Raw genomic sequence first — 17,236 nt, 5'->3', positions numbered from 1 at the left:
GCAAAGTGTGTGTGTCTCAGTTCACTTATTCATGCATAAAAACAGAAATACTACCTCCTACATGGAATGTTAAAAGGCTTAAATGAAATATTACCAAAGAGCTATTTCATAGTAACTTTCTTCCCAATATTTAAAATTCCTTCTCAAAGAGGACCTAGGTGGACCAAGGTCCAAAGTTCAGAATTTCTGATTCCCATTCTGGTGTGTATTTCTTCTTACCAGAATGCTTATGCAGATGAGTGGTGCTTACATTTGAGCCAATGACTGATTATTTCCTAAATAGTTGTAGGCTGAACATCTTAAGTGACTTTGATCTCAGTAAGGATGGTGATTCTGAACAAGATACATTCTCTCTTCTTAAGGGTTCTCACCGTGTGCATGAGGAAATAAACAGATTTTTAAAAAATGCTAATAATTATTGTGAAGGCCCTAACACCAAAGAGTTTCTGAACTTAAGTCTGGGCTATTCTAATTGTGGATCAGCTTGACATCTATCTTCTTCTATTATCTGAGCTTATCACCTCACTGTGGAGCATCCACTTAATAGTTCTGAGAGAAACTGAGAGTACCCCCAAAGAACCTACTTACCACTGTCTGAGAAAAAAGCAAACAAAAAAAACAATGTCACATAAAAGCAAAATTTTTCCTAACATGGATTTCAGAATAAGTGTCCAGTAGGAATCTGTAGGTAAAGGTTAACATGGTCCCATACCATGGTCACACAGTGTTCAACTCTGGTCTCTCAGAGAACAGAGAAATGATCTCTACATGAATATCTCATATCATCAGCCCAAAAGCCAGAGACATTTCCAAAGGAAGCCAAAGTAGTTCCGTACAAACCTTCTCAGCTTTTGCAACCTGACATTGCAATTGATTATTTAATAGAGAAAGTCAGTTGAGCAGGAAATTGCAAAATAATAATAATTTTATAATTAATAAAAATTATAGATGTGTATTTGTTTACTATTCTTTCAAAATAGGATCAAAGTCATTTCTTTGATTAGAGTTTGCCAATTAGAGTTCTTTTTCTAAGAATACACATAAATCATACAGGTGCCTGTGACATTTATTTGGGATTTTCAGTTTTAAAGATTTTTTTTAGGTGTAGAGAGAACTTGAAGCACTTGCAAATCAATCTGGCATAGCCAAGTTTGGAAAAAAAAAAAAAAACAACCTACATCTGACCTTTGGTAAGGAGTCCCTCAATGGTGAGAGCTAGTTACAAGTATTCAGCATTTCACAGGCTCCAGTTAATGTTTTATTCAGGGGAAATGAGGAGTATTGGTCAATCAAGGAATAAGTTAAGTGGAGGTCAGTTAAGAGCACCTCTACTGTGTGTTCTGCATCTATTGATAATCCCAGGACAACTCTTAAAAAACATTAAGAATGTACAGTTTAATGATACTCCAATTACCTCTATTAACATCACCACGGCAAGCAAAGTCAGAGCTGAATTCTCCAATGAAGCTTAAAGCACTGCTATTTTGTATTGCCACTTGTTTAGAGATGCCCCTGTTTGAGATATCAAAGTTTTAGTGCATGTTCTCTCTTAGGGGAGCAACACATTTCTCTGGAGATAGGATGCAGGATTGCTTTGGGGCCAGACCAAACAGTTTCTCAAAACAAAACAAACAAAAGTTCTTTGAATCTGCCTGTGCACTTTGGAAGGTGCTGGAATATGACCCCAGAATTCTGAACCAGAAGAAAAGAAGAAATGTTTTCATTTTGAAAAATTTAAGTGTATATATGCCTCATTTTGACCTCACTCAGCTCTCCAGCTGATTTCTCTAGAGTTGGAAAGGTCTGCTTTTGAATCGAAAGAGCTTCATTCTGAGGAAGGAGGGTCTTGCCAGATACAATTCAAATTATGTATAGGTCAACCACACTGTGATTCATGTCCAAACTGTAGAAAATCACCCTCCGCCGTGTTGTCCGTTATACTTGACATGGTACTTAATATTCGGAATACATTGGCCATCTGAGAGGTAAAATACAGTCCAACTTTGGATTTGAAATCTTGGGCATACATATGAAGACCTGTTTATGTGCAGGTAACATGTGCTGACAAATTTTAACACTGGGTTTGGGATCTGTTCTGATCACCACCACATTTATTTTGGGGGGGTCTTTTGTGTGAATCGTTGATATTCTTCTTTTAAAAAAATACACAGGAATGATGTGACTAATGCTTCTCATGCATCTCTTTTGCTTCTGCAGGAGGGATTTTTGAAACTGTGGAAAATGAACCTGTTAACATTGAAGAATTAGCGTTCAAGTTCGCAGTCACCAGCATTAACAGGAATCGAACCCTGATGCCCAACACCACATTAACCTATGACATCCAGAGAATTAACCTTTTTGACAGTTTTGAAGCCTCGCGGAGAGGTAACTATTTTCACATTTTTAAAAGCTTTTTTGGGTGTTGTGTCTGCTCTACAAGTCACCTTTTCTGCTACCTGTCCTTCTTCAGAGCGGACATCTTTGTGTAAATGGGTTGCAGGAAATCTCGGTCCTCGATGTCACTGTCCAGTGCAATCTGAACTATACTAATGGATGTTGCCTAGCTATGTTTTCTGGGCCGTTCTGATTAGCTCACCCTTCAGTGCCCTCTACTCTATGATTAACTGGTTCAGCTGTGAATGGAAAATGTCAAGCTTGATCTGTTTTTCCTTCCTGAGGCTGAGATACCACCATGAAATTGTACAGTGCAGTCAAATAAAACTTTGTGGAAGGTCATATCCACCGAGCATGTGGAAATGCCCACAACACACATAACTCACATCCTGAATTTTAACAGGTTGTAAACTACTGGGTTTACCTAGCACCTTCTCAACTTTTTTTTTTTTAAACTCCTTTCCACAAAATCATAGAAATCTAAAAATTAAACCAATGAAACAATCTCTGCATATTTTTTTCCTTATTCTTTTTTTCTTCTGAGTAGAAGACAAGGTCCTATAAAATAATCTAATTTATATTAGGCTAGGCTGCAAGGTTTCTGTCATGGAAAGATTCCATTGGGATTGTGGGGCTCGCTTAGACATCCCCAAACACTTCCAAGACAACGCTGACGCACAATCACGTTCGGTACACTTGAAACCTGGCCTCTAACCAGGGAGGTATTGAGACTCCACGCAGGTGTTTATATGTGGAAACCAAGGCTGCCCCACACCCTCGAGTGGGGGTGGGGAGCTCTTTCCCTCATAGAGGAATGTTTGTCCACAAATAAATGGAATGCAATGAACACCATGTTCATGTCGATTGCCAAGTAACTAATACTGGTGTTTCCACATAGAATTAACTCAGGATCATCAGATGTGTGCACCTTACACGGTCTTCTGCAGGATTCTTAGTGTTCTTTACACAAACAAAGGGTAAAACTTGTTTTCCTAGGAACACACATGAAAAGAATATAGGATAATGATTCTTTTTTTTTTAATCTCTGGCACAACCTTAGGGTAAGCACATTTTCTTTTTAAAGCTGGATGAAGCTTACAGATACTACATAGATCAGAGTTGTCTATGAAGAAATAATAAAAATTTCTATTTACATAGCTCTTCAAAGTTATCTTCACATGAATTATTTCTGTGGGTGAGATCTCTCTCTGTCTTTTGTCTCTGTTTCTGTCTTTGTCTATCTCTGTCTCTGTCTCTCTGTAACTCTCTTTGTCTGTCTCTGTCCTGTCTCTCTCTCTGTCACACACACAAACATTGCTGAGCAAATACCTTAGAAAGGCAAACACATTTAACAACGATACTTCAACCCACATAAAATTGAAAGCTTTTTTGTGATCTCAAGTAACTGCCGCACTTGTAAATTAAACACCCCCAAAGCTTCTTAAAACTGGTAATTTGCTGGCAAACAGAACTCAAAAAATTGATTTTCTGTCAAGTCATATTAACATCCCTGAGCTAAATAGTAGCAGGTATCTCAATCCATTGCCCATGTTAGAGAAAACAACAGTTCATATACTCTCATGCTCTCATTTTATCTTACCAATGAAAACATATCCAGAAAATAAGCTTCTGAAGATAATGGCAATTTATGCTAACAGCACTTAATGCAGAAAATTGTATGTCTTCATATCTCAGGTAGTAATTCGGTACCAAAGAGCACAGTATCAGAAAGTTTCCATTGTGAATGACTGTCAACATTTGCAGTTACATAGATATTTGCAATATGGCTTTCAAAACCTTATTTATTATTTTTTCTCTCTAAATCAAGTCAGATAATTTTGACAAATTATATATATGTAATTTTTCTACTTATAAATTTTGATATTGTTTAATTCAAATATTTAATCATCTCTTGGCAGTTCCAAATTCCTTTAAATTAATATTAAAATATAAATTTGATATGCTTTTAAACTTATATATAATGCCAGCATAAATTTATATCAGCATGAAATGAGTAGACACTATTTTACATGGTTGTAGAGGATAATCAGTCCCATCTTTCTGGAAGGGAATTTGCTTAATATGTATCAAGTAACTAAAAAGTATCATACCATTTAATTATAGCTGAGAATCTACTCTAAGAAAGTAATGTAAAATTCAGAGAAAAATATAAGAACTAAGATAAGTACTATAATACTAATTATAATAACAAAAATTAGGAGCAGCTTAGATGTTCAATAGCATCAGAAATAGTTAAATAAATAATGACATATCCATGGGATGGGTTATTCTATAGACATGAAAAATATCCTTTTGAAGACTTTGAGGGGACTTGGGGAAAAGGGTGTACTTTTATTGTTATATTCAGTGTTAAATGAAGAAAGCAATGTATCAATGTATCAAATATAGTGTTATATTCAGTGTTAAATGAAGAAAGCAATGTATCAAATACAGATATCAAATGTATCTGTAAAATGATTTAATTTTTTATAAATTGGAATGCCAAAATATGAATAGGTATTTTCCCAAGATGATGGAATTACAAAGCCTTTTTTTCCTTCCTTACCTTTAAAATATTCTAAATTCTCTCAATGAATGTATAAAATCTAATAATGAGAAAAATAAATAAATTTTATGAATTCATTTTTAAGTACATATTGACTTGATTTTCTTAGGCTGCATGTTGGCTAATGTTGAGGTAGGGAGAGGCCTGACCTTGAGCTGGGCCCCTGGGCTCTGGTAGAAAGCCCGTGGCCCTGAACTCACTCCATTGTCTATGGTATTAGTGGGTTGGACCAAATGGCTTCTAAGATCCCGTTAAGCTATGCTATGGTATTATTCTATAATTAATTAGGTATCAATATCACTTGATATTCTTTAGCAGTTTTTCGATAGCCTGGAATTCATTTCTGAGTTTTGGGAAGATGGTACTTTGCAGCCTCCCAGAGAATCTTCTGAATTCTTGGACCATGTTAATATCCTCATTGACACCCAGCCATAGGACAGAACTTCATTCACATGAAATTCACTTGGCAAATGTCTTGTAGAACAGCTCTGAGCACCCCCAGGTTATGCCACGCCAAGCAAGGGATGTAGACCCCATCTGATTAAAAGTAATGGTGTGACACCAGCCACTCATTTTTGATTGCACAGAACTGGCCCTGTGATGTGTTACTCATCAGTCCCACATTCAAGTCTCTCAAACATTTTACTATCTCGAGGATATTGGAAGTTGGATTAAGCATATTTTCTCAACATACAGATGGAGAGTAGAGGAAAATTTCTAATAGTGAAAATAAAAAGAGGGACCAAGGGAAAGATGAAATTCACAGCTCTCTCTTTCTCTGCCCCTTTCCCTGCCTTCCCTTTCTACCCCTCCTTGTCTGTGGCCACCAGCCTGTGACCAGCTGGCTCTTGGTGTGGCTGCTCTCTTTGGCCCTTCCCACAGTTCCTCTGTCAGTGCCGTGCAGTCGATTTGCAATGCTCTCGAAGTTCCACATATACAGACCCGCTGGAAACACCCTTCGGTGGACAACAAAGACTTGTTTTACATCAACCTGTACCCAGATTATGCAGCTATCAGCAGGGCGGTCCTGGATCTGGTCCTTTACTACAACTGGAAAACAGTGACGGTGGTGTACGAAGACAGCACAGGTATGGGACTCGCGTGAGACCTCACCTGGCCATGTCAGGTCTGAACAAAGGGAATCTGAGTGTTCTAGAGGCATTGACTCATCAGGTGGAGTGCATAAAAATGCTCTTTTATATGAAGCTGATGGAGTATTCTAATTTAGGAATTCCATGTGTCACCGTGTCCGATTCCTTTGGATCCTTTCTGATGATCCTTCCATCATCATACTTAGGGGGATTTGTTTTTTGTTTTGTTTTGTTTTGTTTATTTTGAAGTTTTAATTATATTACACATAGGGCTGGGATGAGAGATTATTAATAGAATTTTATTATTTTATTTTTGATGACTACATTTTTATTTATTTAATTTTTTTATTATATTCAGTTAGTCAGCATATAGTTCATCATTAGTTTTTGATGTCGTGTTCAACAAATATCGCCTTATTGATATATGTTGTAATCCAATCAGAATATTAAAGATGTGATTACATTTCTCCAACTCTATTAAGACTGTGACAATGACTCCATTCCTTAAATAATGCAAAGAAAGTTGGAAAAATGACCATGAAGTATGCTTCCAACTTGATAAGTAACTATGTAAATGTTATATGTTAGACAAGTTTCTAAAGTAGGTTAACAAAGAGGAATCTAGTTAGAGGTTATATCAATAAAACTGACCATTTCATAGGAAAGGGACTAAGAACCCCTGATAACCAACCCTTAATAAAGTTTGCATTGTTCCACTGATTATTTTAGGATGCAGAACAGAACTGTGATGCTTAGAGCCTCCATCTCACTAGACACTTTCTCTCACCTGCCCCCATTTCAAGTTTCTTTTGCAGGCACCTTTCCTCTCTGTCTTCTGGTCACATTTTGAAGTTTGTTGAAACTCAGGCTCCTTTTTATACAGTTAAGTCCCCATGCTGGTGACTCTCCTTTGTCAAGTTCTTCTAATTTGAAGCTGTTCACCATCTTGCCCTTTTCAACTCCATTAACCCTGGCACTTCATTATCCCCTTCCCTACACTCCCTATACCTCACATCAGCTAGGATGAAGAGTCCACCATTCCTTCCTTACATACCCCCAACTTCATCTGACTCTTACTGAAGTATAGTTGACACACAATGTTACATTAGCTTCAGATGATTCAACAAGTTTATATTCTATGCTATTCTCCCCACAAATATAGTTACCATCTGTCACCATACAATGTTATTAAAATGTCCTTGACTATATTTCTTATGTTGTACCTTTAATTCCTGTGACTTATTCATTCCATAACTGGAAGCCTGTACCTCACTCCCCTTCACCTATTTTGCCCATCTCCGGCCCATCTCCCCTCTGGCAACCATCAGTTTGTTCTCGTATTTATGGGTCTGTCTGCTCATTTGTTCATTTGCTTTGTTTCTTAGATTCCACATATAAGTGAAATCATATAGTATTTGTCTGTTTCTGTCTGACTTATTTCACTTAGCATAATACCCTCTAGGTCCATTCAAGTTGTCACAAATCTCATTCTTTTCCTGGCTGTGTAATATCCCATTACATATATACCATATCTTCTTAATCCATTCATCTATCAGTGGACACTTGGGTTGTTTCCATATCTTAGCTATTATAAATAATGCTGCAATAAACATAAGGGTACATATATCTTTTTGAATTAGTGTTTTCATTTTCTTTGGATACATACTCAGTAGTGGAATTACTGGATCATACGGTATTTCTATTTTTAATTTTCTGAGGCATCTCCATGCTGTTTTCTATAGTAGCTGCACCAATCAAGATTCCTACCAACAGTGCATGAGGGTTCCTTCTTTTCCACATCTTCACCAACACTTATTGTTTTTTGTCTTTTTGATACTAGTCATTCTGAATGGTATAAGGTGATATCTCACTGTGGTTTTGACTTGCATTTCCCTGATGATGAGTGATGTTGAGCATCTTTTCATGTATCTGTTTGCCATCTGTATGTCTTCTTTGGAAAACGGTCTATTTAGGTCTTGTGCCATTTTTAATTGGATTAAAATTTGGTGTTGAGTTGCATAGGTTCTTTATATATTTTGGATATTGACCCTTTATCAGATATTTTAATTGCAAATGTTCTTTCCCACTCAGTAGGTTGCCTTTTGGTTTTGGTGATGGTTTCCTTCACTGTGCAGAAGCTTTTTATTTTGGTGTAATCCCAATAGTTTATTTTTGTTTTTGTGTCTCTTACCTGACAAGATGTATCCATAAATATGTCTGACTCTCCTTTTCCGAAGCTGGCCCCTTACTATGCATGATCCTCCACACAACCCCTGAGACAGTGAGCTCTCTCATTCCACATGATCACACTCAAATATCACTTCTTGCTTAAAGTCCTCTGAGACCACCATAGGGTTCAATAGCACTTTGCAAATATAAGTATTATATTACATGTTTCAATTACCTGTTTGCACATCTAGGAGACTAGGAATTCCTAAACATTGGACTTCTATCTTATTTATTTTTATAATCTGCCACCTAACACAATTATGGCATATAGGGAAGTACTTAGTAATAATACTTAAGAATAATATTATTTACTTTATGCATATATTTCCTCCAATAATTAAAATTAGCTCATTTCTTGAGCTACACATTTGGTAATAAGGTTAAGAAAATTACCAGTGAAAATTAATAAAGCAAAGCACTTAACAATGTTTTTAATAGTATTTCATTTTTCATTTTCATTTTTCATTTTTGGTCCTTTTTACCAAGCACTAGTACTTTCTACTTCTTAGGGGATGAATAGTAAGCCTCCTTTACTTTGCACTAAACTCTGGTTCCATTTTAAACTGTCAGATAAAAATGACTGTTCTATTTGGAAATATGCATTTATGTATTTTCTTATACCTCATCTCATTTTAGAAAAAAGTGAAGGTAGGTGATTGTATATATAACTTATAAATGTTATATTCAAAACAGTCCTACAGGGAAGAATAAGCCACAGGCAGTCATATTCTTAAAGCTTCACCTGCTTGCTGGGAAGAAAAAAACATACTATCAAATGAATTCCACAAGCATACTTAAAAGGCCTTCAGATGGAATATTATAATGTATAGGGGTGGAAAAGTTTTCCCTTCCTCCCTTCTAGGATCTTTGGCTGGTCAAGCAATTAAGTTGACGTGAGACAAATTAACAGGAGTAAAGCAAACAAAGTTTAATAAGATGTATACCACCTGTAAGCATGGGAGAAACCCAAGAAAACTAACTCTCTGAAATGGCCAAAGCCATCACCTTAAATACCATCTTCTGCTAAAGACAAAAGATGCTGGGGGTGGGAAGTCAGTTATGAGAAGTTATCAGGAAAAGCACAGTGAGCAAGGATAAGGTTGTTAGGAATATTTAAGTCCCTGCATTCTCCATTGAGAAGAATTTCTAGAGATTGAGTCCTCCCCCCTCTTCCTGGTACAGTGAGGGAAACACCCTTACAAATGAAGACTTCCCTTACACATGTAAATGTCTCTTATAAAAGGGTAACGTCTACTCAGATTTCAGAGCTTCATCTGTGTCTGTTGTTTCTTAAAAATAAACATCTTATAATAATCCCATGCCAAAGAGACACATTCTGGACTGGGAAATTCTGCTCCCCGTCAGTTATGAATATAAGTGTAGTCAGATCTTCCATGTTGCTTACCTTTGTAAATAGAGAATTGCATGAGCTAATAAAGTCATACTATTTCTTATTATGTAGTACCCTCGATAGTACAAATTCTTCTCACTATTTCTACATCTCCAGCAAAGCAGGGCCATCTAAAGGGAAAACAAATTAATGAATGATATTAAAACTTTTAGATTTAACTTAAGAGCTCAACTAAAGGTGTGAGCATAACTGTTATAGATTTCAAATTGAATTTAGACAAAATATAATTTGTAAAAGGATAACACAAAAGTTGATGTCCTAACCAACCTTCTGATTTCAGGTGAGCACTCATAAGTGATGAGGATTTTGCACAGGAGGAAACTCAAATTATCATTTCTATCATTTTTTTTTTTACAAGAAACTGAAATCTGCTTTTCATCCCTATTAAGTTCACCCAAGCCTTGTTGCTCAATAAATACTTGCTAAAGTTGAAAATCCCAAATGAGTTTGTATGTTGCCCATTAAGTTAGAAATGATTCATGTTAAAATGATTTTGCCCACAAAGAAATTAAAAATGTAAATGAATAATCAATTGAGCCATTAAATTGGAACCCAGAGAGTAAACAGGTCAACTGAGATCAATAAAGGTAGACATCTTTTGCCTTTGAGTGGGTTTAATACCACTTGACTCAGGGTTTTGGTTGCAGTAATTATCAAGCCATAAAAAGGAGAAAACTTAGTAAACCTGAAGGAAAAGAAAGGACTTAGGTGTGCTCAGCACCTGCCCTCACACCAGAATTAAGTACCCATTAAAGAACACTTTATTGGGATTTGTTTAGGAGTTTGTTAAATAGCCTGAAGCTAGCACAGATGTCTGGGGGACCAGATGGTCCATGACTCCCATTGAAGTCAAGGGGAGCACTGTGCTTGTCTCTAAGGACAAAATTCAATTCACTAAATACTAGCAGGCAGAATCCTGGAAGTGAAAATGTAGAAAGACCCTAGAGAACTGTTGGGGGAGTGAATTTTTGTTTCACTTCATCTCTCTCTCTCTCTCTCTCTCTCTCTGTTGCCTGGATGTTCTTCCCATCAGTCACCTACTTCTCTCTGATTCCCACTTTCAGAGGTGACCCTAGGCAATAAGAAATTGCTGCTCATTGGTCATCCCCTTTGCTTCATTAGACCCCTGGTGGAAGCCTGGCTTCTATCCCTTCACACACATCAGAAAGAACTGAGAAGCTGAGCACCAAATGCAGTGTGGAGGATAGTCAGCAGTTTCTGCTTTTTTAAGGCCAATCTCAGTGAAATGTAGCCACAATTAGTTCTGTAGAACAGGGACCAGCAAACTTTTTTCTCTAAAGGGCCAAATAGTACATAGCTCAAGGTTTGTGGGTCATATGGTCACGGCAATTTCACTCTGCCAAGGTAGCAAGAAAACAGCCATAGGCAACATGCAAATGAACAAGTATGGTGTGTTCCAACAAATCTTTATTTATAACAAACAAACAAGGAGGCCAGTGTGGTGGGATCAGCGTGAGAGGGGAAGGGTAGTGGGAAAGTAGGTCAGAGAAACGCACCATATAGATCATGGAGGATTTTATAGACCACAAGGAGGGCTTCTGCTTTTCATGAAATGGTAAAGCCATTGGACAGTTTACAGCAGAGGAGTGACATGATCAGATTTACATCATAAAAAGATCATTCTGGCTCTTGTATGGATAATACAATACAGGCAGGCAAGGGTAAAAATAGGTAGCTTCTAGAGAAATCAAGGCAACTGAGGAAGGTAAGTAATAGAGGAGTAAGAAATTGTCAGTTTCTAGAAATATTTCAAATGTTGAGCTAGCATAATGCCCTGAAGAAGTAGAGGCTGGCTGAGAGAGAAACAGAGGAGTCAAGAGTGAATCTAAACTTTTTAGCCTGAGCCAATGGAAGGAGTTAACATCACCTAAGGTGGGGAAGGTTATAGATTGAACTACTTTGGAGGAATAAGGATGATATCAGAAGTTTGTTCAGTCATAAACACGGTAAGTTTGAATTTGTAATATCTACTACATTCAAATGAAGGTGATGAATAGGCAGCTAATATATAAATCTGGAGTTCAAAATGTGGTGTGAGCTGGAGATACAAATTTGAGAGTCCTCAGTATATAGATGGGACTAAATAAGGCCATCAAGGAAATGAGTTCCAGCCAGATGCCTCTAGCCCTGAGTTCACAACACATAGTCCTCAAGAGATTTTTTTTTCATCCATGGTTGCCTTAAGTCATTTTTCTCAACACATCAGAGCCATGAGATTTCTAAAATGCAGCCTACAATAAAGAGCTATTAACTATCACTTGAAACATTATCTCAAAGATTTACAATGAGGATTAATTTGAAATAAGATTAACATACATAAAAATGTTAGTGATTGGAAAACAATAAATTCAAGGAGAAAACACAGTAGAAATGAGAGCCACAAATACCACAATAACTAAATTCTTGAGTTCTGATTATGTGGCACATGCTCTTTTAAAAAATATGCATAATTAACTCATTTAATATGTTCAACCACTCTATGAATAAGTGAAATAACTGCTCTTATGGCTGTATGGCTGTATTTAAATAGTGACTCGGATTTGTTATGTTTATTACTTTCCCTCCATCTTCTATAGAAAACAGAAAGAATATATTGTCCAGAACCAAGAATCTTGACAGAGGCCTAATATTTGGCCTTGAAGAAAATTAACAGTTTGGTATAAATAACCAAGCCAAAATGAAAGATATTCAGTAGGCAATCAGTGCCAAATAAAACAATAAGTAACTCTTTTCCCTTTCAGCAATCAAAACTCGCCCCACTGTGTTATGATGACCATTTGTGCTAGCCAAAACACTTCTGCTACAAGCCCTCCTACAATCGCACCTGAAATAGCTGGGAGATAGAAGTCCTTGGCACTCAGAACCAACAAGATAATAAATTGCAGTTCTTCTTTTTTTCTGTCCTCACTCTTTTCTACCCTTCCTTTCCACCCACTCCAGTCCTCTGCCCAGAACCCTATTCAAATTTTCAGAATTCTGTTTGGAACCCAATCTTTAAGTGCACAGAGGTATATTATTTTTAGCTACCATTGATATCAGCAAGAATTCAAGACTAAAATACTCAGGTTGAGCTAACTGCAACACAGTTCATCTCAAATATTTTGAGTACATTCTTCTTTGAGGTCCTTTGATCAAGGGACAGTTTTTCTTTTGGGAAGTCTCTAGCTTTTTTTTTGATGCACTTTTGAAAAATCATATGTATGAAGATCTGCACTTAAAAGTGCTATATTTCCCCCAGGTAATTCACTCACTTACCCGTTTCCATTTCTTAGTTCTGATTTTTCCTTACCTCTGGAGGGTACATAGATCTTAAGAATCCTATTAGATTTGGGTATATTAATATACCAACAAGTCTGTGAAATGCCATTTCACATGTTTCTAAGTACAAATGAAGAGGAAATTAACATTTAAAATGTATGATCTTATCTGTGGGTCCCAATGGTTTACTGCATTCATCTTTATGGCATCAACCCCACTGATGTGGTTTAATGAACAGGGAATTGGATTAAGACTCCAGAAAACATAGGTACTTTTCTTTTGAACTAATACTCATTAAATGTAACTAAGCTGTCCAGAAATGAACTGGACTGCAGTGTGAGGTGGAAAATTTCTCAAATAGAGAGGCGTTCAGCAGCAGCTGTGTGGAGGGGAATCATGCATGAAGTAAAGGTTTGACCTTAAGGTCCCTCCCAGTTCCTGGCATCTGTGACTTATTTTTAGTGCTGATCTAAACAATTAACCTCATTGTGTCTCACTTTCCTTACTGTAAAATAGTACTGACACCTTTTCACCTCGAAGGTATATTCTGAGGTTTGTTAAGATATTTATAAGGCATGTAGCATCCTTCATACAAGGGGTAACGTAAGTAGCAAAGTTTATTATTATTTGAGAAGGAATGGGAAATTTTAAACCCTCACTGGAAATAGCAGCTTCTTTTTTTTCTCCTCCATATGCTCCACCTGTTCCCGGAGTCACTCCCTGTGCATGCAAATCAGCGTTTTTCTGTGTCATGTCTGAGTGCACAGAGTGGATAGGTGGCCAAAACTAGTGTTTAGAATTGGCCATTTGGACATTTTTGAAAGTTATCTCCACATGCAGAGCCCAACTCAAACTCAGGTGAAATAAACAGGCTCCTTGCTCTGAAGTGCTTTTAAAACCAAAGATGTGGTTTCCAATTGCATTCCTGGGGGTGGGAGTGGAGGAAGGAGGCTCTTACGGTGTTGTTTTCTATCTCCATGTTTACTCTTTTTATTTAGCAAGAGGTGAACTTAGAAAAAAGATGCCAGAAAAGTACAATGAACTCCTGTATGCCTTTCATCTAGGTTCATCATGTAATCCTTTGGCTACATTTGTTTTAATGCCCTGTGATTCTCTCAATATAAAACAATTACAGCAACAATAAACAATAATAGTAATAAGTAATAGTGTTGTAATAGTAAGTGGCAGACATCATGACCTTTTCACCCCTAAATGCATTTGTATGTATTTCCTAAGAACTAGGGTTATAACCACACTACAATTACGAAATACAGGAAACTTAACACTAATACAGTACTATTATATACAAATAGGATAAGAGTTCTTAAAGAATGCTCTGCAGAGATGACAGAGTCTAGGGGAGCTGGTATTTGCTGGCCAGAAGGGCTCATTGCAGGTTGTTCTAAACAACTGAGGCTTTCCCAGTGACCAGAGGACACCATGATTTCCCCTCCAGAACATGGCTTTGCCCCAGGCACAGAGCCCCCTGTGCTGCCCTTGGCCAATGGTGTTGTGGGCCCTTCAGCTTTATTCACCTGGATGAAAGGGACTCAGAGCCAACTTACCCGACTCCCCACCTTCATAGAAGTCACCTGTGCCCCGGCGCACCCCACACCCTCTCCTCACAGGAAAAGGCTGATGGAGGTCGCTGGGTCTACACTGATCGATCTCTCTCAATCTCTCTAGATAGATAGATAGATAGATAGATAGATAGATAGATGACAGATAGATAGATAGATAGATGATAGATAGACACACACCATATTACAGTTTCTCTGATTGACACAATAATGCCCTTACAGGATTTTTTTGAATCCAGGATCACTCATTGCATTTAGTCGTCATCTCATTTTACTCTCCTTTGGTCTCCTTTGGTTCAGCCTTCCTTTGCCTTTCATGACCTCGACATTTTTGAAGAGTCCAGGTCAGCTTTATTGCAGAATGTCCCTCAGTTGGGTTTGGTTGTCTCCTTAACTGCATTTTATTTTTCAAGTCCCTCCACCATGGTGGGCTAGAAAGACTACCACCATCACCAGATTTGCATGCACCCTAACCCTCCTCTGCAGCTGGAGTCCCATCCTGGGAGCACTGGGTCACTCCTCAAGGCTAGCTTCCAAACACAGCATGACCATTAGCTTTCAATTTCCTTTCCCTTTGTTTAGCAAATAAATTTTAACTATTCTTTACAATAAACTGCAATTGATGGATTGCTGCAAAATGCAAATAAAAGGGAAGCTTTCTCTAATTTTTTTCTCCTGTGGGTGGGGGAAGACTTTTAAATTGTAAATTCTACAATGTTTGCTAGTGAAGGCAGAAAGGCTTTTTTTTTTTTTTAAGCAAACAATTGCTTTGGGAAGAGAAATGTAAACCTCACTGTTCCACCCTCATTCTTCTTCCCACAATTTCCTCTGTAATCTTTAAATCTGCTGAGCTTTTTCCTTCCTGAGGCCAATTCACCTGCAAGCAGACAAACTGAAAAAATTAGGGACTTAGTAGTGAGTATTTCCAAAAGACAAATTTAGACCAATTAAAAACTGGCCTTTTGTACTGAGCTGTTCTCCTTTCTCCTCTATTGGTTAAAATAACTCTCTGCATGGTCACCTGTTTTGAGGAGGAGAGAGCAAAATGTCTATTAATGGCCTCATTTGCCAACTAAAGATTGAATGCTTTATGCTAGTCCAAAGTTTTCTTTCTCTGTTTATTTATCCAGTTACTTATTCATATAGCTAGCTAGCTAGTTAGTTAGTTATTCAGTCAGTTAGTTAGTTGACCTGAAATCTAAAAGTCAAGAGGGACCACTGATTTGATAAAAAGAGTCTGAAACTGGTAGTCAGAAGGTAGACCTGGATTCAAGTCCTGGACTTAAGAACCTTAATAAGACCTTAGGGTCTTGAGCAAGTTGCTCCATCAGCCTCCATCAGCCTCAGCTTGTGAATTATAAAAATTGAGTAGTAATTGATAGTCATCGATGTCACAAGAGTTGATGGGATGAAATCCTTCTATGGGCTTTTTTTTTTCCTTTTGCTTTTGCGTTTTATACAACTTTATTCCAAGCTGAGGATCTCAATATAAAACTAAACACTGGTGAACTGTTTTCCTTACTAATTCTGAATTACTGTAAATTTACAAGTTCTGCTAGCAGTTCAACACTTAAATAGGTTAAATCATCTCGGACATGTGGTAGATTTCATGTAATGAAAATACCTGAAACAATTAATGCAATATACCGAGCTGATCAAAATGAAATGAACGTTGGAAAACAAGGCTGCAAGATTATTACTAACATATTGCAATACTTACGTTACAAATTACCAGTACATTGTTTATTATGGTTCTAGCCATATAGGAACAACTGAAGCCCCTTTCTTAAAGCAAGATGGGTTCATGTCCCATACCCTGGGTTTAGCATGGGGTTTAGCATATAATGAGCATCCAGGAAATGTTTTCCCATAAAAATGAATGAACAAATGGAAAATGTATTCAACTTTAAAATACCATTAACATGGGTAAGTCGTCATGATAGGAAGATGCACTTCATATTGACATTCCATTCAGCAAAGAACAAAAGAGCAGTTTGTTGCAGCACATGAAATGCACTTTTTAAATGGTTTTCCCATCTTATTTAAAGGCCACATTGATCTCCTTTGTGGTCATGCTCCAGTATAAGAAAAAAGAAAAAAAAAATGAGATCCAAGTAGCCAGGAGTAAAGAAGAAAGGAGAGTGGGTCCATGTTTCTATTTTTTTTCCCGTCTTATCAAATAATCCAAAATTATCTCTGTTCCCTCAGGACCAGCAATCTGTTTGTAAGGCTGGACTGTAAGGTAGAAAGATTGAGTACTGGACTCACAGAAAATTTGAACTAATGGCTCCTCCTAACTATCTTTGTGACCCTGACAAGTTACTTAACTGCTCTGAGCCTCAGTTTCCTTGTTGGAAATAATGAAGTTAGTAATGCTTACTTCACAGAATTACTGGAGGATTAACAACTATGCAAGCCCATGTGCTCGGTTTTCTTCCATTTTTAATACTCATCAGTGACTCAGGACTAGTGATCCCAGAAGCGAAGAGGATAAGTGGCTCATTACTGATACTTGAGAGCCTTCAACCACACTGATTGGTTTGAAAAAAAGCAAGAGTCCATGAAAACTACATTCCAACAATTTCAATTATTATGTAAAAATTTTTTTTTAAATGATGAGCAATAAATCTTGTTATGGTTCTACAGATCCTAACCACTACCAAACCCGCCCCCCCCCACCGCAATT

At 37.3% G+C, this 17,236-nt stretch overlaps 1 protein-coding gene across 5 annotated transcripts in view; it reads left to right on the top strand.

Annotated features, from left to right (window-relative positions):
• GRIK1 (glutamate ionotropic receptor kainate type subunit 1) overlaps positions 1 to 17,236 on the top strand; it is a 375,722-nt gene that overhangs the window by 231,767 nt on the left and 126,719 nt on the right. For all 5 annotated transcript variants that reach the window (XM_032393338.1, XM_032393337.1, XM_032393336.1 and 2 more), the window contains exons 2-3: positions 2,218 to 2,385; positions 5,791 to 6,048. In XM_032393338.1, the coding sequence (XP_032249229.1) occupies positions 2,218 to 2,385; positions 5,791 to 6,048 (426 nt within the window). The remainder of the gene's footprint in view (positions 1 to 2,217; positions 2,386 to 5,790; positions 6,049 to 17,236) is intronic.

Source organism: Phoca vitulina, unplaced genomic scaffold (genome assembly GCF_004348235.1).
Source record: "Phoca vitulina isolate PV1807 unplaced genomic scaffold, GSC_HSeal_1.0 scaffold72, whole genome shotgun sequence".
Lineage (NCBI taxonomy): Eukaryota > Metazoa > Chordata > Mammalia > Carnivora > Phocidae > Phoca > Phoca vitulina.
Note: the sequence above shows the minus strand (reverse complement) of the source record. Positions and strands in the feature narration are given on the sequence as shown.